We start from the raw sequence: 22,895 nt of genomic DNA on the forward strand, positions 1-22,895 counted from the left end.
GGACCTTAAAGCTCATCCAGTTCCAACCCCTGCCCTGGGCATGGACACCTTCCACTAGAGCAGCTTGCTCCAAGCCACATCCAACCTGACCTTGAACACTGCCAGGGATGGGGCAGCCACAGCTTCTCTGGGCACCCTGTACCAACACCTCACTACAGTAACAGGGAAGCATTTCTTGAATAGGAAGGATCTCAGCACAGAGATCATTCACCAGGCACATGTACTTTAGAACATGACCCTTTACTCTTCATCAAATCCAATTCTATTGAATCCTGCATTTCTATAATATGTGTGGATCAAGGAAGGCGGCCGAAAATAAGAAGGATGAGTCTGAGACACCAACTACTTTATCAGTGTTTTCTAAAGCAACATTTAACATGGAAACAACTCGGTACTTCTACCTTGCATTCTGATACAATCTTGATATATCTCCATCTGGGAGCTGTAGCACAGACCTAGTGTGGGAAGATTCAGCTCTGAACAGCACAACCACATTGCAGGCTGAAGACACCAACAACCTAGGTCTAGGATCTTTCTGCTTTTCTAATTGTCACGGTAATATTAATAGACTAGGAGAAGTAGAAAAAGTGCCATGAAACTGTGCTCTGGAACATGTTGGGGTAACAACACCACAGCAGCAAGACAACAGCAGAAAGAGGGGCAGGAGAGAAAACAGTAGGCCTGGGAAGAGCAGAGGGGAAGGTCCTCTTCTAGAAAGGCAAGAAAACTCATGTCCAAGAAAGTCTTCTCTGTGCTGAGCAGGTTGTTGGATTTCTCCAAGCCTCGACAATCTCTGGTCCACGCAACAGGACTAGATAAAAGGCAGGTCAACCTCCTGGATAGCTCTGCCCTTCAGAGGTGGCTGTAGGTAGAGAGGAGTGGAGGACCTTCCTCAAGCCTTGCTCCTCATGTGTATTAAAAATTAACTTCCGCTGTCTGTGGGCAATGCCAGCCCCTCCTTGTATGGTCCCTTCTCCACAGCATGGAGAGGCAGTGAGAGGCCTGCGTGGAATCACCAGAAGGCAGCTTGAGGTAAGAAATGATACAGGCTGTAAAGCTGATTCCCATCAGAGCTGCCCTCATCCTCCTCGTCAGGTCAGGATGTCACGCTGGAGTACAGCCCACCTTCCTTACACGTCACCACTTTGTCCCTGGCTCACCTCACACATAGGACATTATCCTCTTACCAACGAACTTCCCTCTTTCATAGCTGGCTAGTAAACAGGAAAGGCTAAAGTAGAGCATTTCTCAGTCAAATACCAATGACCTTTCCACCTGTATTAAGTACCTGCTCCCAAACAGAGTCTTCCTTTATTATTTTTTCTTCATTTTGTTTTCACATGGGGATAGGAGAGGCCACGCTTCCTTATGGCAGCTTACGTACATTCTTTCTCTCCCCCTCGTTACAGGTGTAGGAATGCATAAGAACCAGAGCAGAAATCATTACTTGGCAAAGTCACTTTGTCAGAAGCCACATTCTTCCTGACAATAACTTAGCTGGGAGTTCAGATGTTGAGAGCTATTAGTTATTTAGCTTTAAATAGTAAGTTTTAAGTAGACTGAGTCACTTAGAGTTATAGGGTCAATTGCTGAGGTGAGTAGCTCGAGAGAGGACGCATTCAACACCGGAGCAGGGGCGAGAGCAGCATCCAGAAGCCTCAGCTCAGAGCGACAAGAGCCACCAAGGGAGCCTCGAGTCCTCGATGGGACCTGCCCAGGAGCCGGCAGCTCCGCTGACGCCAGCAGCTGACTCACAGGGGATGGAGCCTGAAGCAGCGGCACCAGCCCTGAGCGGTTAAAAACCTGCCCCAGGGAGCGCGGGGAACAGAGCGGGTCGAGGCGGTTTGCACGGGCAGGCGAGCGGGACGGTGAACACCCGTTGTATGATCAGGGCCTGGTCCGGGAGCTCTGCTCTGGCTGCCCCGGTGGTGGCATCCTTACGCTAAACCATGGCACCCAAGGCCGCGTCCAACCTGGTCTTGAACACTGCCAGGGATGGAGCATTCACAACCTCCCTGGGCAACCCATTCCAGTGCCTCACCACCCTCACAGGAAAGAATTTCCTCCTTATATCCAATCTAAACTTCCCCTGTTTAAGTTCGAACCCGTTACCCCTTGTCCTGTCACTACAGTTCCTAATGAAGAGTCCCTCCCCAGCATCCCTATAGGCCCCCTTCAGATACTGGAAGGCTGCTATGAGGTCTCCACGCAGCCTTCTCTTCTCCAGGCTGAACAGCCCCAACTTTCTCAGCCTGTCTTCATACAGGAGGTGCTCCAGCCCCCTGATCATCCTTGTGGCCTCCTCTGGACTTGTTCCAACAGCTCCATGTCCTTTCTTTCCTGCTTTTTCTTAATTACATGTTCACGTAACAGATTTGATTATATTTGTCCTCTATACAAAATCTTATAAATGGCCTACATTTCCCATAGAAATAAGTAATTGTGAAGAACCACACCCCCTAAATAAGGAATGCTGCACAGGAGCATGGTTCATTGTTAAGGTATTGTTACTGCAAAGAAACATTTATCTCAGACTGCTTTCCAGAGTATTTTATGGTGCTACACAGGGGTTTTATCTGTGTATCAGCAAGGCAAAATAAGTCAGTTCTTCATTCTCAAGTCACTTAAATCAGTCTTCTCAGACAGACACTCAAACAGGAGCTCAACTGAGATGCTCTGAAGTGTCCAGTGTTGAAAATGGTACCTTATTCGGATGCTGGGATGGAAGAATCAACCTGTCTTAAGACCTGAAGTATATTTGTACTTTATTTAAAGCCAGGCTCCTTTATAGGTTCAGCTCACGGTAACACTTGGTGTTCTCTTGATACAGATTTTCAATCTGAATCTTGATACAGATCCTTCAACCAAAATCTGGGTGGAATAGTCAAGTGAGAGTTACCCTCTGCACAGATTGCAAAACCAAACAGTGAGGCAGATGGCTGCTGAAAGTGGTCTTCCACCTTGGAAGGTCTTGGTTTGCCTCTCACATTATCTGGTATGGGATGGGTTCCTGCAGCTTACGCTTCAAAAGAAATCCCCCCACTGTGAGAACAGCAGCAGCCAGCACCACAATAGCCACAGCCAGAGGAACGTGAGAGCTGGCAGCAGTCACTGGGTCCTGAGACTCCCCTTTCACCTTGATGTCAGATGCCAGCTCTGTGCATAAAAGGGAAAGAAAGAGGTTTACATTTGTTTTCCTGAGCTGGTTAATCTCAAAGGTAGTTAGGCAAAGAGAGCTTGAACCAAAATGTTGCAATCTGGATTTTGCCAGATTACCAGAAGCCAAGTTGGTTTATTGTATGTTGTGTCACCAATGATTCTGTGCCCATGCCAAACAAGTAAAGATTATAGCAAAAAATTAAAGAGCAACTAAGTTTGTAATGATTATACTCTAAGACCATAAGATGCTGCTTTCTTATAGTGGAAACAGCAGCTACAGGACACTGGGAAATACGATTTGCAAGGGGACCTATGGATTGGTTGCTAATAAATGTGACATGCCAGTCAGGCACAGGCAGCTTTGAAAAAGTAATATAATCCTGCAGGGAGATGACTTGCATCTCATCCCTCTTCCCACAGAACTGAATAAATTGCCATTTGACATGTGCAGAATAAATGATGGATCTAAACTGTGATAGAAAGGAAACAGTTGTAAACTTTACAAAGCAATTGTATTTAAAAAGTAATAAAAAATTCCATGGAAGAATTAGAGCAGAGTGGTGGATAAACCAGCAAAGGCATATTTGAGAGCTGGATTTCATGTCTGACACACAAACATACAGTAATACACAGAGTCTTACATTATCTAAGTTATTTAAACTTACCAGCATTCCTGTTCTCAGCATGAGCTTCCCGAAGCTGGACAGGTCCAATAACAACACTCATTTTTTCCTGGGAAGAGCCTGCATCCCTCTTGGATCTGTTAACACAACCTTGATAGCAGCGGGAAGAGTAGTCATAGGCCCTGCACACCACCAGATCACACTGCAGGTAAACTGATTGGTATCGATTAACAAATGAAAAGGCATTAAAGGCAAACCGAGCAACACTGCTGTATGGTGAATAGTAAGAAGAGTAGGTAGGATCCTTGACGCACCTGGGAAGACATAAAATGAACAGATTAGCTATTGTGAAAAAATCAATATTACACTATCTCTGTGCGGTATTTCTGAGCTTAAATATAAAAATAGAAGGTGGAAGTGTAAGAGAACTCAAAATGATAAAAAGTGGTTTTAGCAACAAGAACAATTAAGACACAAACGTAAGAGTGGCAGTGATTTCTACCACAGTAATGCATGCGATAGAGGGGTTTCATAGCTCAACAAAATTTGTGTAAACAAGAATAGGTGAAAAATAGCTAAACCAAGAATAGCTGAAAAATAACTAGTGGTTCTGCTGGTTTCTGTGTTTCAGGTGAGGAGCTGGGTTGCATCTGCAAACAGGATTACCCACTTACTGCAAGGAGGCCCCTGCAGCTTGTTGCAGAAAGAGGAAGGGCCTCTTTCTGTTCTAGAAGGACAAAACTAATTCCAATATACATTTTATTCTGGAAAATAAGCATGCTCTTCAGTCCTTCAGTGTATGTAGAGTACCTTCCTTGAGGAATCTGGACTCCTCACCGAGGTCTCCAGACATTTCACAGAGCAAGCTGCTTGGTTAACTTTCCTGCCAACGAGTTTCACTTCCTGACAATTTCTAGCCTTAGAAGTTACCTGACCTGGATCCTGGTCATTCTGGTTTAATTTTAAAAGATCACCATAATTCACCCACAATTTTTACCCCAGGATATTTTAAAGTTGTCTTTATTTGTATTCACGCTCATTTCCCTAATGAGCACACCAAGAGTTTTAAGTCTTCTCATTCTTAATTTCTTTTATACTGCAGTGGTATCCCAACACACCTGATCTTTATAATGTTAGTGACTTAGTGTTCAAGGCTCAGTTGGACGGGGCTTGGAGCAACCTGGTCCAGTGGAAGGTGTCCCTGCCTGTGGTAGGGGGTTGGAACTGGATGAGCTTTAACCTCCCATCCAACCGAAACCATTCTAGGGTTCTATGAAATACGTTTGCTTTTGGCACAGTTCCATGTCACATGAATAAAATTATCAGGAAAATTATCAGACTCTATTTGCTCCATCTCCCTGGTGAGTGTCCTGCTCACAAAGGTAGGCAGTCCTTCTGTGTCCAACTTGCTGATATGTGTTTTTATAGTTAAAATAAAAAGAAAACCCAACAAGAGGACAAAACCTTCCTAAGATTCATTTCAAGTGTAAAAGGGAGGACATTCATTCAACAGGCAGGAGGCACTGTGTCCTTTCATTAGCCTGTCATAAGCCTGACTTACAGCTTATCAGTAGGTTACCACACTGCTAAGGTTACTGGTGTGAACACCCTCCCAGGAGACAGAGAAATTACAATCCTACCAAGCACAGAAGACAAATAAGCTACCATGAGTTTTTCATTCCTGGAACAAAATGGGACACTGAGAGCCACACCTTTATGCTTTTAGTTCCTTGTCGGTTTTGCATCCTTTACAAGAATCCACAACTTTTCCATTTCAAATCAGAAGGCACAAATTAAGCAAAATGTTTTAGGTTTCTAGAGTAGCAAAGGAAGGCTAAGGAATTTCTCTTCTCTTTGAACGGACTGTTTTGCATTCTAACTATGATGCTGTGAAATCCTAATTCTGCTGTATGGAAACATAGAACCACTGACATCCCAACAATTCATGTATCTATTTCAGAAACAAATTCAGACCTCAGTTTCTATGCTGCCTCCTTGAGTGTGCTCAGTGCTTGACTGCAACTCCTGAATGGCATTTTTTTGTTATATTTTCTTCAGGCTCTCCCAAAAGGTCTTTCTTAGAAGTATGTTTGTATTGAGAATTGCAACCAACATACACTGGGCCTCGGTCACCTCTTTCATAAATGAAGCTCTTTCAGAACTATGCCTGCAAATACTTAAGTCATTCTAGAAAGTCCTTACCCACTTCTGATCAATTCATAAGCCAGTGTTCTAAAGTTGTCAGGATCAGGTGATGCTACACATGTGTCCACAAACACCGCCAGATTTGGGTCAGAGCTGTGAAGGGAAGCTTGAAGGAACAAATTCTGATTCAGGTCAACGTAGTATGGGAAGTCATGCACTGGCCACAAGAAAGATGAGGAATTGTAGAATGTCAGGTTCATGCTGTATCTGCCATACTGGGACAGACTTTCATTGACATTAATGGTGTCATTGACAATGTACATTGCTTGTACCCAGGTGTTCCGGAGCATTTTGCAGTTGACACTCAAGTAAAGGTCACTTTGCCTCTTGATGATGTAACCGAAAGCAGGCACTCTTATCACATTGGAGTAGGTGATCGTTTCGTTGTTGCCCTGTTTGACACATTAAACGAGTACAAAATCATTGCATGTAGTCATGTTCGCAGTGTGCACTGTGAAGTTCTGCATTGTACCAGGTCCTAATATTAGTCAGAGAGAACGTGTCATACTCAGAAACCCCAAGCAGCATGGGTGGGTTTGTTCACTTAACTCTCTCCTATACTTTGTTCTCTAGACCATCACTCTGAAATAGATACAGGGACTGCCTAAACACTGGGAAGGATAAGTAGGAATGTTTAAGAAATCTTAGCCTCCAGAAGCACAATTCTTTTCTGTGTTTTGAATGCCTGTGGGCTTCAACACCATTTGCAATTCATTACAGTTTTGCAAATGTCTATTAAATTCCCAAGCCCAAACCTGGAGAACAACAAAATATGTTGACACCTACCTGTCTACGTGTACCACAGCCATTGTATGGAATGTTGAATATAACCTCAGTTGATGTAAATGTTGGTCTACAATAAGGGTCAGACAAGCTGATGTTCCACACTGAATAGCCCTGTGACTGGAGATAACGCCTGTCCACTGCTGCGCGCATGTATGTTGACAAGCATACAAGAGCTAGAGAAGAAAATATGAATTACAAATTATTTCAGGTACTTGACAATATTTGCATGGAACCATAGAATCAGCTAGGTTGGAAAAGACCTTTATGATCATCTAGTCCAGTCGTTGCCCCAGGACTGCCAAGGCCACCACCAAACCATGTCACTAAGGGCCATGTCTACACAGTTTTTGGATGGTGATTCCACCACTTCCCTGGGCAGCCTGTTCCAATGCCTGTTACAGCTTCAACAAATGCAATAGCCTACCATTTAGGGGAGAGAATTCATAAGCCAAACCACTTATTTTTACGTCTTAGACATGAATAAGCAGGAGTCTCTGACAAACTTCAGCGAACTGTCAGTTACTAACCTGACCAAAATATGTAGCTTACAATAGGCTTTTGCTGAGCCCTTGAGTCTGTATCACCTGTATACATAAAAATGCTAAAAAGTGGGATTTTTTTTCTGAACAATAATCCAAAAGCTACTATGGAAGGTGTAGAGCTAAAAGTACACAATGGCTTACAGAAACACTGCATAAGTAAGGGGATCATAGAATCATAGAAAAGTTAGGGTCGGAAAGGACCTTTAGGTCATCATGACAGTTCACTGAGTACATGGCGTGAAAAACAGTGATGTGGGGGAGAGTCTGGCCATTAGTAGAGATATCTGATGACAGGGAGCAGCTCTGCTTTGAATACGTGGACTAGGAAGCCTCCAAAGGTCCTTTCTAAGCAATATTTCTATGATTCCATGAAAATCTGCCCACAAAGGTAGGAAAAAAAAATATATGAATAATGTTGTTGATAAGAAGAAATATGATTTTAGACTGACCGTTGCAGAAAACATCTCAAGGCAATGAATTTGATTCTTAAAATGTTTTTTAAATGAAAACAAGATTATTCTCTGATGGTGATAATTTTGAAATTCAAGTAGGAATGTCACCTATGTGCAACAACATTAATACTTATTTAGCAAATAAAATTAGGGTATAAAAGCTTCTAAGCAAAGAAAACATTACCAGCAGAATGGAAACTTACTGGTGGTATGGTCTGTTGGAATGGACCGATACTCAGCATGAAACCCTCTACCGGAATACCTGGAGTCACTGTGAAATCTGACAGCCATGAAGTTGGACGATGATGTGTACGTAAGACCATAATTAGAACAAATTCTTCCAAGCAGAGGAGAAGTGTTTGGTGGCCCATCATAAATCTCAATATAGTCATTCTGGCATCCACCTTGCAACCTGAGGAAGAAACATGAATGTATAATAAAATACATTTAAAACCCACAGGTTTTAAGTGCTGACAAATAATAAACTAAATAATAAAAAATAAATTAAATAATAAAAAATAGCAAATAATAAACGAAAATACTTCACTCACACAATTGCTGTGCAAATTATATTCATGGGATATGTGCCTGGGAATTTGGGTTGGAACTAGATGATCTTAGAGACCTTTCCAACCCTAACTATTCTATGATTCTAACTGCGGTTGCAGTTGAGGTTTGAGACCCATTTATTGCTCAAGCAAGAAGCAGTTTACTTACTGAATGTTTCTAAATGTGAGTGTAATGCGGAAATTATTCTCTACTTGTATTTGCCACAAACAATCTGCATTATCTGGATAATTCAGAGGATAATAGGGACTCTGAAGTGTTCCGGAGGGATTAAAAATTAAGCCACCACAAATATATTTTTTAGCTGGAAAAAAAAAAAAAAGTTACATATTTAGATTGATTTATAATAAAATGAACATATATTCTATATATCCAGCCACAGCTCCAAGAGTATATATCTCTAGAGAGAGAACTGAAAAATGGTGCTATGCTGACTCAGGCTACAAGTGGGATGATCTCTTCAGAGATCTCTGACTCTCTGATTCATTTTGCTGGTAGGACTAAGACATAAGTGGGTATGAAAGGAAACAAGTGGTGCTGGGCCAAATAACAAAAAAAAAATAGTGAAGAAAAATATTTCTCCCCCAAAATCAACAGTCTGAAATACATCACCAGGAAAATAATCAGACAGACATAGGGGAGATGCATGTAGGATTTAAACAGCACCCAAAATGGCTTTTCCCAAAAGCATTACAATGTGCAAATGATAGGACACCAACATCTAATCTTGCAAATAATACATCTCAACAGTAATGCACCATATAAATGAAAATAGAACACGAACCTGGAGTAGTCACTGGTGGAGTGGGAACACTGCTAATATTTGTGGCATCTGCAGAGAAGGAAAAGAAAGAAGCAGATGAGAACACTGTGGAAAAAGGGGCAAGGGCATGGTTTCTTCCAGCACTGGGGATGATGCTGCCAGCCCATCAGATGGGCTGTGGAGAGCCTGGTGACCTTGACAGGCTGGTCAGCCACTGTGCGAACAACAAACAACACGCTCCTTGACCACGTCTTCAACAGAGTCAATTGTGGCAAACAAGAAATCATTTTTGAAAGTGTCCTGGTATTTAGGAAAGAAAAGCAATGATACCTGAGCAGACAACACCAGCATCTTCACTGTGGACACAGTTATGGACACCCCAGCCATTGTGGCTGCACTGGAAGAGGGAGGACTCGTTCCCGGTGCAGCGCACATCATCCAGGTAGATGCTGCCTGTGCCTTGTCCAAAGTAGGCATTGGATGTTGCAGCAAGAGCAAAGCCACATCCCAGCTGCCTGCACACAACCTCGGCATCCTTCAGGTCCCAGCTGTCATCGCAGACTGTGCCCCGGCCCCCAGGGTGTGAAATCTCTACACGCCCCTCACACTGGTTTCTACCGTTCACCAGGCTCAGGGAGGCACCTGGGAAAGGAGGAGACAGGGAAAATGTGGGGAAAACTCTAGGAAGTCCATCCTCTGCTTGTTGAGGCTGTGCCTTTTCTTCTCTCTGCTCTCCCATGGAGAAAATCTAAGTGCAGCCACTGACTGGCACTGGCAAAAGAAGTGGCCAGGAAAACCATGGGAAATGGAGACCTACCTGGAGGAACGGATGTTATGAAGCTCTCTGTGGTGGAGGCTGTGGCATCTGTAGGAGAAAAAGAGAAAGAAGCATGCGAGGGTGCCATGGAGAAGGATAAAGGTCAAGGATTCTTCCATCACTGGGATGTTGGTGCCAGCCCATGACATTTCCAGTGCACATCTTGTGTGTCTCAGGAACCTGGTCGCCCATGGTGGAAGCAACAGAAACACAATCTTTTGAAGTTGTCTCCGACACAGAGTCAACTGTGGGCCACAAGAAGCTGTATTTGAAAGTGTCTTGGCATTTAGGAAAGAAAAGCAATGATACCTGAGCAGACAACACCAGCATCTTCACTGTGGACACAGTTGTGGACACCCCAGCCATTGTGGCTGCACTGGAAGAGGGAGGACTCGTTCCCGGTGCAGCGCACATTGTCCAGGTAGATGCTGCCTGTGCCTTGTCCAAAGTAGGCATTGGATGTTGCAGCAACAGCAAAGCCACATCCCAGCTGCCTGCACACAACCTCGGCATCCTTCAGGTCCCAGCTGTCATCGCAGACTGTGCCCCGGCCCCCAGGGTGTGAAATTTCTACACGCCCCTCACATTGGTGTCTACCGTTCACCAGGCTCAGGGAGGCACCTGGGAAAGGAGGGAGACAAGGAAAATGTTGGAAAAGCTCTGGGAATGCCATCCTCTGCTTGCTGAGACTGTGCCTTTACTTATCTCTGCTCTACCATGAAGAAGATCCAAGTCCAGCCTCTGAGCCACTGACTGGCACTGCCAGAAGAAGTGGCCAGGAAAACCATGAGAAATGGAGACCTACCTGGAGGAACGGATGTTATGAAGCTCTCTGTGGTGGAGGCTGTGGCATCTGTAGGAGAAAAAGGGAAAGAAGCATGTGAGGGTGCTATGCAGAAGGATGAAGGCCAAGGATTCTTCCATCACTGGGATGTTGGTGCCAGCCCATCAGAGTTGCAGTGCACATCTTGTGTTTCTCAGGAGCCTGGTCGCCCATGGGGGAAGCAACAAAGTCAGACTCTTGGAATATGCCCCGCAAAAAAGCTAATTGTGGCCCACAAGAACCCTTTTTTGAAAGTCTCCTGAAGTTTGCAAAGGAAAAGCAATGATACCTGAGCAGACAACACCAGCATCTTCACTGTGGACACAGTTGTGGACACCCCAGCCATTGTGGCTGCACTGGAAGAGGGAGGACTCGTTCCCGGTGCAGCGCACATTGTCCAGGTAGATGCTGCCTGTGCCTTGTCCAAAGTAGGCATTGGATGTTGCAGCAAGAGCAAAGCCACATCCCAGCTGCCTGCACACAACCTCGGCATCCTTCAGGTCCCAGCTGTCATCGCAGACTGTGCCCCGGCCCCCAGGGTGTGAAATCTCTACACGCCCCTCACACTGGTTTCTACCGTTCACCAGGCTCAGGGAGGCACCTGGGAAAGGAGGAGACAGGGAAAATGTGTGAAAACCTCTAGGAATGCCATCCTCTGATTGCTGAAGCTGTGCATATCTTTGTCGCTGCTCTCTGATGAAGAAGATCCAAGTCCAGTCTCTGAGCCACTGACTGGCACTGCCAGAAGAAGTGGCCAGGAAAACCATGGGAAATGGAGACCTACCTGGAGGAACGGATGTTATGAAGCTCTCTGTGGTGGAGGCTGTGGCACCTGTAGGAGAAAAAGGGAAAGAAGCATGTGAGGGTGCCATGCAGAAGTCTGAAGGCCAAGGATTCTTCCATCACTGGGATGTTGGTGCCAGCCCATGACATTTCCAGTGCACATCTTGTGTGCCTCAGGAGACTGGTTGTCCATGGTGGAAGCAACAAAAAAGCAATCTTTTGAAGATGTCGCCAACACAGAGTCAATTGTGGCCCACAAGAACCCTTTTTGAAAGTGTCCTGAAGTTTGCAAGGGAAAAGCAATGATACCTGAGCAGACAGCACCAGCATCTTCACTGTGGACACAGTTGTGGACACCCCAGCCATTGTGGCTGCACTGGAAGAGGGAGGACTCGTTCCCGGTGCAGCGCACATCGTCCAGGTAGATGCTGCCTGTGCCTTGTCCAAAGTAGGCATTGGATGTTGCAGCAACAGCAAAGCCACATCCCAGCTGCCTGCACACAACCTCGGCATCCTTCAGGTCCCAGCTGTCATCGCAGACTGTGCCCCGGCCCCCAGGGTGTGAAATTTCTACACGCCCCTCACATTGGTGTCTACCGTTCACCAGGCTCAGGGAGGCACCTGGGAAAGGAGGGAGAGAGGGAAAATGTTGGAAAAGCTCTGGGAATGCCATCCTCTCCTTGCTGAGACTGTGCCTTTTCTTATCTCTGCTCTACCATGGGGAAGATGCAAGTCCAGCCTCTGAGCCACTGACTGGCACTGCCAGAAGAAGTGGCCAGGAAAACCATGAGAAATGGAGACCTACCTGGAGGAACGGATGTTATGAAGCTCTCTGTGGTGGAGGCTGTGGCATCTGTAGGAGAAAAAGGGAAAGAAGCATGTGAGGGTGCTATGCAGAAGGATGAAGGCCAAGCATTCTTCCATCACTGGGATGTTGGTGCCAGCCCATCAGAGTTGCAGTGCACATCTTGTGTTTCTCAGGAGCCTGGTCGCCCATGGCGGAAGCAACAAAGCCGGACTCTTGGAATATGCCCCGCAAAAAAGCTAATTGTGGCCCACAAGAACCCTTTTTGAAAGTCTCCTGAAGTTTGCAAAGGAAAAGCAATGATACCTGAGCAGACAACACCAGCATCTTCACTGTGGACACAGTTGTGGACACCCCAGCCATTGTGGCTGCACTGGAAGAGGGAGGACTCGTTCCCGGTGCAGCGCACATCGTCCAGGTAGATGCTGCCTGTGCCTTGTCCAAAGTAGGCATTGGATGTTGCAGCAACAGCAAAGCCACATCCCAGCTGCCTGCACACAACCTCGGCATCCTTCAGGTCCCAGCTGTCATCGCAGACTGTGCCCCGGCCCCCAGGGTGTGAAATCTCTACACGCCCCTCACACTGGTTTCTACCGTTCACCAGGTTCAGGGAGGAACCTGGGAAAGGAGGAGACAGGGAAAACGTGGGAACAGCTCTAGGAATTCCATCCTCTGCTTGGTGATGCTGTTCTTTTCCCTTTGCTCTACCATGGAGAAGACCCAGCCTCACCTTCTGGGCCACTGACTGGCACTGCCAGAAGATGTGGCCAGGAAAACCATGGGAAATGGAGGCTTACCCGGAGGAAAGGATGTTATGAAGCTCTCTGTGGTGGAGGCTGTGGCACCTGCAGGGGAAAAAGAGAAAGAAGCATATGAGGATGCCATGCAGAAGGATGAAGGCCATGGATTCTTCCAGCGCCGGGAATGGTGGTGCCAGGTCATCAAACGAGCAGTGCACATCTTGTGTCTTAAAATTCTGGTCATCCATGGTGGAAGGAAGAGAAACACAATCTTTGAAGATGTCTCCAACACAGAGTCAATTTTGGAATTGCAGTCGAAGAAATTATATTCCCTCTTAATCCCATACTGAAAGCCACACATATAGAGGAACAAAGTATTTCAGTAGTATTTTCATGGTAGTATTTTTTCTAATTTAGTTTATACTGTGCTACAAGACACTACTGCAAACAGGAACAGTATTTATTTCAGTGTACTAAATTTACTTCAACATGGATAATAGTTAATCATGATATCAATTGGGTCATATCTTTAATAAGACAACATGATGCTACCTAATTTCAGTCTGGTTTGCTTCTAATCTTTGCACAAAGTTCATTATACTAGCATGTGAATTCCGTGTATGGAACCAGCGTAGAGGCATAAGAAATCCCTTTTTTAACTACCTGTTTCAGAAGAATGTTCTTTAAAGATTATAAGTGGTTTACCTGAGATGGCATCCAGGAGTGCTGAATTAAAGAGGAATAACCAAAGCAAGTTCTTGGTGATGTCCATCTTGTCAAGAGATGCCAATAAAGCAGAGCATCAGAATTTATACTCTGCACTTGTGAAAAGGGGAGGGTCCCAAGGTCAGTCTGGTTCAGGTATGTCTGATTTCTTATGCAATATTTTTATGACTGATCTTTACAGAATGATTATATAGGAATGCCAAAGTTTCAGTTTCCTGGAAATTTTGTCCTACTGCCCATATTATAAATTATCTTAACGGTAAGTGCAGGCCCAGTGTTACCTTTGAAACCAGACTAGTGAATCAATATGTTTCTTTGCCCCCACCATCCCAATTTTATTCATTTACTGCTTCTAGCTAATGACTTACTTAAGCAGATTGTAACATAAGGTGAGAGAGCAAATTCATAGCAGGCTTTTTGATACATCTCTCAGCAGAGAGCTCCAGTCTCATAAGTGTCTATATTTCTTATGGTTTCCACTTGAAATTACAGGCTGGTTTCCTTGCTGCTTTTACATGAACTGCACATTATAAGTGGGACTATGTCAGCTATCAGAAGTAAATTAACACCAGCTATTTGTAACCTACCTTAAGTGGACCTCATCATGTTCTGCTTTACCAGTGTCTTCCCTTAATCTTCTATGTTCCTTAGCTGAATTTGCCAAAAAGGCTTCTTTCAATCCTTTGAATCACAAAGTTTATAAAAAGGGAAAGGAGTATGGGTTGAAGTAAAATCAAAATTCCTCTTGAACTGTTTTCCTTGTTTGGCCTATGAGAAGTCTTAATGGAGATATAGATCGCTTAGGGTACAAAAGACCATAATCCTGTCCTTCTCATCGGTTTGCTGGGAGTCACTATATTTCACATCTACTGTTTCTCCCCATCTGATGAAGAGAAATACAGGCCAGCTACAAACAGGCCAATTGTTGGTTTAATACTCTACTCATTACACTTCTTCCAGGCTGTACCTATTTTTTAATTTTGGCTGTGATACAGATGGTAACCAAATCACAATAGCTGACATAACTCATGATTTCTGCTCATATATTTCAATTTTCCTCCTATAGAAAAACATAGCTTGGGTCTAGAGACAGAAGGAATAAAGAGTCCTCTTTCTGCAAAAGTTCACAGAGCTAGGATAGAGGAAGGAAAGACAAAAGGCCAGAGTCCAGAATCAGAAGCTTTCAAAACAGCCGTTGAGAAGAGCAAACAAACTGGAGGACAATGGTAAATACAACTGATTGTATTCATGTGTTAATAAAGAAATGTAAGCCTGAACATTGCTATTCACAGCTTGACTGTTCCTAACAAAAGCAAAAACAATACCATGTGCTCTGTGGAGCGATCACACATGGTTATTGGAAAGGGGCTACAGGATTATAATCCTGCCTTCTAAATTCTTGAAAAATAAGACCGTTGCACAGACCAAGTGTAAGCAGTTGGAAAGCAGTTTTGGAGAAAAAGGACTGGGGCTCCTGAGGAACAAACTGACCATAATCCAGTGGCATCCTGGTGTTGCATTTGGATAAGCGCTGCCAGCAGGTCTAGAGTGGTTACCCTCCCCCTGTACTCAGCACTGGTGGGACACACTTGGGTTGCAGGTTCCAGTTCTAGGCTCCCCAGTACGAGAGAGACATGCACATACTGAAGTAAGCCTAGCCATTAAGATGATTAGGGAACTGGAGCATCTCTCATAAGATTAGAGGCCCACAGAAGAGATGGTTCAGGGGCATCTCATCAATGTGTACAAAAACCTGATGGATTGGAGTAAAGACAGAGCCAGACTCCTCTCAGTGGTGCTTTATGGCAGGACAAGAAGCAGCAAGCATGAATTGAAATGCAGTAAATTCTATTTAAACATAACAAAAAGGAATGTCACCGTGAGGGTGGTCATGCAGTGAATTGGTTCCCAGCGAGGTTATAGATTCCTTCATTCTTCAAGATATTCAAACCCAGCTGCACACACTCCTGAGCAACCTGTTTTCTCTGACCCTGCTTTGAGCAAGGAAGCGGGTCATCCAGCCTTAGTTGGTCTATGACACGGTGAAAAGAAAACCTAGGGATGATGTCAAAGAGATTCAAGAAAAAGGAGGACTAAATGCACTGTAGTTAAATTTATCTGCAACAATTTAATCTCCTAGTGTGGATCTTTAACACAAACTTGGCTTTCAATTCTGGGCAGGCTTAACCGATTAGAGCTCACTGGTGCATTTCTGACATTTACAGTAAATATTCTTTAACGTATATGAAAACACATGTCTTCAGGTTTGATAACAGGCACCTTTCATTTGCAGCTGCCAAAATGAAAATGGCCTCTGTACAAAATACTCTCTATTACACATACTGACGCCAGAGCAGCAGGAAGTTTGCTATAAAATACAGTGCCATAAAAACCTGCAAATAAGCTGATGCATGAGGCTGTGGTTCTGATAGTATATCAACAATCCATTGCAATTCTCACTTCAGTAATACATGGAAACGAAAGCCTCAGTTCTTGACTACATATCACTGAGATAGGTAGGATACATGGGATTGGTTTTGTCATACCGTAATACACAAGTCCTGGTGTCCTCAACATAAAAAGGACATGGAAGTGTTGGAACAAGTCCAGAGGAGGCCACGAGGATGATCAGGGGACTGGAGCACCTCCCGTATGAAGACAGGCTGAGAAAGTTGGGGCTGTTCAGCCTGGAGAAGAGAAGGCTGTGTGGAGACCTCAGAGCAGCCTTCAAGCGTCTGAAGGGGGCCAATAAGGATGCTGGGGAGGGACTCTTCATTAGGGACTGTAGTGATAGGACAAGGGGTAATGGGTTAAAACTTAAACAGGGGAAGTTCAGATTGGATCTAAGGAAGAAATTCTTTCCTGTGAGGGTGGTGAGGCCCTGGAATGGGTTGCCCAGGGAGGTTTTGAATGCTCCATCTGTTGCTGTGTTCAAGGCCAGGTTGGACAGAGCCTTGGGTGCCATGGTTTAATGTGAGGTGTCCCTGCCCATGGCAGGGGGGTTGGAACTTGATGATCTTCCACCCTTACAGGAAAGAATTTCCTCCTTATATCCAATCCAAACTTCCCCTGTTTAAGTTTTAACCCGTTACCCCTTGTCCTATCACTACAGTCCCTAATGAAGAGCCCATTCCCAGCATCCCTATAGGCCCCCTTCAGACACTGGAAGGCTGCTATGAGGTCTCCACGCAGCCTTCTCTTCTCCAGCCTGAACAGCCCCAACTTTCTCAGCCTGTCTTCATACAGGAGGTGCTTCAGCCCCTGATCATCCTCGTGGCCTCCTCTGGACTTGTTCCAACAGTTCCATGTCCTTTTTATGTTGAGGACACCAGAACTGCACACAATGCTCCAGGTGAGGTCTCTTGAGAGCAGAGTAGAGGGGCAGGATCACCTCCTTCGACCTGCTGGTCACGCTCCTTTTGATGCAGCCCAGGATATGGGAATCATCAGCTTCCTCCTCTCAAGATGGATGCCTTGAATTTGCTGGTGGAAAATACAGCCCTGGTTGTGGGGAACCCAGATGGCCAGGTCTTGCTCTGCACCAAACATGAGTTTGTTTCCCACTTTTTCAGATGCAAATAAAAAACAAGGGTCCTTCCTTTTCATAGGACAGTTGTGAGCACGTCACAAAATGTGTGATAGCCAGTAATGGAGCCCACCTGAAAGGTACTTTGGTAAATCTCAGTGTGATGTATTTATCCTTCAGGCAAGGCTAGCACTCTTGAAACTGCCCTGTAGCGCTTTCTGTTCCTACTGCAGTCAGTGCTAGCCAGCAAAATATTTGAATGCAAGTGCTCCTGTTGTACTCTCCTAAACCTTCTTTTAAGCCCTGTTTTCTATCACTTCCTATTTTCAGATATAGAGATGATTTTTTTTTTGCATAAAAATTGCATGGAATAATGAAATGTCTCAATGGAGAATGCTTTATATAGCTAAAAATAACTATATGATCCCACACAGCTGAAAGAGAAAGATTACTCTTCTGATTACATATGGATCCTCATACACAACGTCTGAAGATTTTGTGACTAGTTCTTTAGGGAGGTTCCTCTTGCTATGAGCTATTTGAGCTATTTTCAATTATGGCTGATTTCCAATCTAAATGATGTAATTACGAAATCAGGAAGACAATGCTCCTTGTGTGATGTATCTGTTGATTCCTCAAAGTGGCTCTGGATTTGAACTCACAATTTTGCTTTCTTGAAAAGCATCAGCTGTAATAAAGAATTTTTCCAAGCAATATGTCACCCATACATGTGGGTCTCCTGCCAGAACATAGGAATACCACATGCCTGGGTTCTGGAAAAACCCAGGAAGATCTTATTGCTGGTCCAGATCAGACATCAGCCCTGCATAACAGCTTCTGCCTATTACTTACTGCCTAAGCCAAGAATGTCTCTAAAATTCATATGAATCCTTATTATACCATTACTGTGATGGCATAATTATTGTTATAGCCTAGCCTAGCACTTCCCTGTCAGCCAAAAGCAATTCTGGAAAACAACTTTAAAGTTCCATGTTTAGTTCTGGGGTTTTGGTCATGGTGCGTTTTGTTTTTTTGCCTTTTTTCTTTGCCAATAGATAAGAGTCAAATGAAGCCAGTATAACTCTTTTTAGGCAACACCATAGCTCTGCTTTGTATCAGGGGAAGGTGCCAATTTATCTGCTTGCATTTCTGCAGGAAAAGAAGACAACTAGCAGCAATGACAAGTGAATATCATCAAGGGTGATAGTGCCTTCCTGAGTGCACAAACATCCTGGCAGTTGCAGGATGGCAAAAGGGCTGTTGTTCCAGGAACGTCTGGCTGGGCGTTTCATCCTTAGTACTGGATTCCATGTGATCAAGGCTGGCCCTGGACTGTGGCCAAGGCACCTGGAAATGGACTTCAATGGCTGCTCTCAGGTCAGCTCCACCTGAGTCAACAGATCTTCGGTACCTTTATTGCAACATTTATGACTGTCGGAAGAAGGGGCAGGCAACTAAGGAGGTCTACAGGGAAGTGGTGAGGTTATGCAGGGAGGAAATGAGGAGGCCTGAAGCCCAACTTAATCCGGCTACTGCCATAAAAAACAATGAAAAATGTTTCTATAGAAACATTAACTGCAAAAGGAGGGCTAAGAAGAATCTCCATCCCTTATTATGTGTGTGGGGAAACAGTGATAAAGGATGAGGAAAAGGCTGATGTACTCTAATGCTTTCTTTGCCTCAGCCTTTAATAGTAAGACCAGTTGTTTTCAGGGTTCACAGCACCTTGTGCTGGAAGAGAGGACTGAGGATCAGAATGAAGCCCCATAATCTAAAGGAAAATGGTCAACGACCAGCTACACCATTAAAATACACAGCAGTCCATGGGGATGATGGAATCCATGCAAAGGTTCCTCAAAAGGAGCTAGCTGAAGTGCTCACCAAGCCATTTCCCACCATTTACCAGCAGTCCTGGCTCACTGGTGAGGTCTCAGTTTGACTGGAGGTTAGCAAGTGTGACACCCATCTACAAGAAGGGCTGGAAGGAGGATCCAGAGAACTACAGGTCTGTCAGCCTGACCTTGGTGGCAGGGAAGGTGATGGAGCAGATCATTTTGAGTGCCATCATGTGGCATGTACGGGGCAACCAGGTGATCAGGCCCAGTCAACATGGGTTGGTCCTACTTGACCAGGCAGATCCTACTTGACTAACCTGATCTCCTTCTATGACAAGATGACCCACTTAGTGGATGAGGGAAAGGCTGTGGATGTTGTCTACCTGGACTTTAGTAAAGCCTTTGACACCTGGAGAAGCTGGCTGCTTCAAAAATAGTACAAGTGTACTTTATGCTGGGTAAAAAAACAGCTGGATGGTCGAGCCAAAAAAGTGGTGATGAATGGAGACAAATCCAGGTGGAGAAAGCAAGACTAACCTTCCTAGGTATAATTGGAGCTGTAAATGTTGTAAACTGAGCTCTTGTTGCAATCTCTTGCTTTGGAACATGTTCAAAACTTCCCAAGGGAAAAAAACCTCAATCAGACTTCAATGCCTTTTGTCTTCTTACATTACCATTGTGATAATTGTGTATAGCCATAGGAAATTTTTCCAGGGAATATTTCTGAAAAAGAGGAGGCTTAAAGGGCAACATAGATTGAGGACTGAGCTGTATGAAAGTTTAATAAGTACTTAAGGTTTAAGATCAAAGCATGTGCAGTAGTTAAAGAGCTATAATAAATTTATGTTATCATGAAACTACAGCCTACATAATTGCAGGAAAACCCCAAATGTCTCCATAATTTTCCCTTCTATTAAATACTGTGAGTGAATATAAAAGATATGAACATATAGTGATGTTTATTTACGTTGTCATATTTGCACTAAGCTTTGAAGTTTTTCCCACCCTTCCTTGGTTATGTTTGGTGAGTCTCCTCCATCTCTGTATCAAATCGCAGATTGTAGGTCAAATCGTGTAATCATTGAAGGGCTTTTAGTAAATACATCTGCTCTCATGAGGTTTTTCCAATCATTCTTTCTTTAAGTGCTTTGCTGATTCTCATTTGGAAAGGCTTGTGTTTATTTCTCTTTCAAGGTTTCTTGTCAGATCAGTAAAAGCTTATATTATTACTATTCTTAGCCTAGGTTCTTAGTTCAAAACTACACCAATCTATCTACACTGTAGGGTGGCAGCTACAAAGGGGACAGTGGAATAAATCAATGGCTATTGTCTTTTTCTTTTTTAAGGGATGACTCATGCATCCTTCTGACAAGAGGAGATTCATTGTGTTATTGTATTCACGTGAACCAGGAAACACAAAAGCCAAAGGCAGTTGCAGCACAGTGAAATCCTCAGCAAGAAGATATAAGTTGTAGAGGAGATGAGACATATCAGATAACTTGCAAACACAATGCAGAATCTTTTTAGAGCATTTTAAGCAACTTTATAGATCCTCTCTGTTGTTGGACCATAGCTGTTGAGCTTATAATCACTTGAATAAAACTGAATGTCAATGAAAGCCATAAGAAAATATTTTATATCACCTTACTTCAAGGCAACTTCACCACCTTTCACCCTTTTTTTTTCTATTTTTTTTTTAGCCAAATAAGCCAATCCAAAATTCCTCTTACCTAACAAAGAATTGTTTCCAAGGTATTAAGTGACTGGGTTAGGCAGCTAAGACTTGCCTAGCCTTTTCAACAGGCTGTGATCACTTGGGTAGTCAATGTGGCCAGTGCCTGCCCATGCATTGTGCTACAGCCAACTTCTAGACCCTCTTCTCTATGCTAATTCTCAGTGATTTATGTAATGGCAAATACAGCCTGGAGTCTATTGGGCAGATTTTCTCACTTTCTTAGACTTACTCGGAGAGTACTGTTGTGCTTTCACGTTAAAGAACAAAACCTACTCCTTGACATCGGTATGGTCAAACCCCTGTGCCAGGCTCTGTAGAAAGGCATAGCACAGCCTGGTTTGGCCTTTGGGAGTTTTCCAATGTGGAGGTTCAGGTATGTGGTGCTCAAATATACCTTTGTTGGGAAATTGATGAGCTAAGTACATCAGTTGAGTGGTAAGTACTTCAGTAAATATCTTCTGAATGGAGTTTGGGAAGTGTATTGGAGGCCTGATCTTGCAGAGGTTAAGGCAAACATTTAAGTGCCTCGCTAATTTCTAAATCTTTTGGGAGATAATTCATAGCAGAAAAGTTATGCACAAAGCTTATTTAAACATTTGCAAAGTTTTGTTTCTAATTCAAATATTTAACAACCTATCTTGGCTCCTTCTTAAATGTCAATACATAGTGCAATATCTAATATAGCGATATAGGTGTGAAATTGACTTAATCTAGTGTGGCAAAATTCACTAACTCCTTTTCCCTGTCTACAAATCATTTGATAATGCCTAGTTGGAGGAGGAACAGGTGAGGTGCATTCATATTTGTCATTGCCCATCATCCATTTAGCAAACACCATGCTCCTCTTGCCTCAGATTATCACACCTAGGGTACTCTTCATAGTGCAAAGAGCACATTGGCAGAAATTATCTGCCCAGTTAGGTGGGGAAAATCAAGTAAAAAGAAATGGCACACACTGCAGTTTGCATTCTATCTTGCTATATTTGTGATTCAGGCAAATGGAACATACAACTCAGAAAACTAGGTCATGTTGCACTGCGTATTCGATTTGGGATATGAAGAATTGTTTTTTAATGGATCATTTTATCTTTGGTGCAGATTTCAATGATTAAAACTATGCATTGCTAAGTTAAACTGTTTGATCCTTTCAGATCTCTGCAAGGAGGAAATGCAATAAGAAGTATTAAGAAATATGATAGATACAAGCAACAACCTAGTTCTACTTTAAATGACAAATCAAGGCCCACGACCTTTGTACTAAAGTTAAAGATGATTCGGGCCTTGAGCAGAGAAAAGCTAAAGCAGTAATCCTAACTTTTCCATTATAACCCTTTGATTCTTCTGTTTTTTAAGCTCTGAAAGAAGATAAAATTCCTGAAAAAGACACAGAGCTGAGCAGCACAATTTAGACATCTGCTGTCCAGGCTACCAGTTCAGGAATCTTTGGGAAGACCTTGCATGGTATCAGTAGGGAAATCAAGAAAACTAGCACTGGCTAGCACTGTAGACATATGTTTGTTTGGGAATCAAGGCCTTTAGTTCGGTTGGCTTCTTTAGGATTAAAAGCATTAAGTAATTTAGATGTGTTTAAGTTACACCTCAAAAAGGAATTCTTACACTGTTAGCTTTGGAATTTCCTTGAACACCATACATATAAAAACTTCTTTTTAAGCCAATAACATTCCAAGTAAATAAAATGTATTGTAGCTTAAGTCAGGTTTTTCTTTATATTTCTCTGTTTAATCAGAAGAAAAACAGCTTTAAGGTAATTTTTTGAATGATTACAAATTCTGGCAGGTGTATAGGATGAACAGAAGTTGCTCTCGTGAGACCTCACCTGGAGTATTGTGTGCAGTTCTGGTGTCCTCAACACAAAAAGGACATGGAACTGTTGGAACAAGTCCAGAGGAGGCCACGAGGATGCTCAGGGGACTGGAGCACCTCCTCTATGAAGACAGGCTGAGGAAGTTGGGGCTGTTCAGCCTGGAGAAGAGAAGGCTGCGTGGAG

General features: G+C 43.7%; 1 protein-coding gene across 1 annotated transcript; it reads right to left on the minus strand.

Annotated features, from left to right (window-relative positions):
* Positions 1-2,755: 2,755 nt before the first annotated feature.
* LOC130603512 (deleted in malignant brain tumors 1 protein-like) lies at positions 2,756-13,837 on the minus strand. Its single transcript, XM_057417335.1, has 16 exons — positions 13,771-13,837; positions 13,123-13,170; positions 12,530-12,943; positions 12,326-12,373; positions 11,830-12,141; positions 11,027-11,428; positions 10,720-10,767; positions 10,224-10,535; positions 9,428-9,793; positions 9,119-9,166; positions 8,485-8,638; positions 7,971-8,179; positions 6,774-6,946; positions 5,985-6,379; positions 3,825-4,096; positions 2,756-3,156 (listed from the first exon to the last, which is right to left on the minus strand). The coding sequence occupies exons 1-16, from the start codon at positions 13,835-13,837 to the stop codon at positions 2,984-2,986; spliced, it is 3,441 nt and encodes a 1,146-aa protein (XP_057273318.1). The 3' UTR covers positions 2,756-2,983.
* Positions 13,838-22,895: the final 9,058 nt, after the last annotated feature.

Source organism: Pezoporus wallicus, unplaced genomic scaffold (genome assembly GCF_028554395.1).
Source record: "Pezoporus wallicus isolate ANWC-B61680 ecotype Strahan unplaced genomic scaffold, APGP_CSIRO_Pwel_v1 contig_8188, whole genome shotgun sequence".
In the NCBI taxonomy this organism is placed as follows: Eukaryota; Metazoa; Chordata; class Aves; order Psittaciformes; family Psittacidae; genus Pezoporus; species Pezoporus wallicus.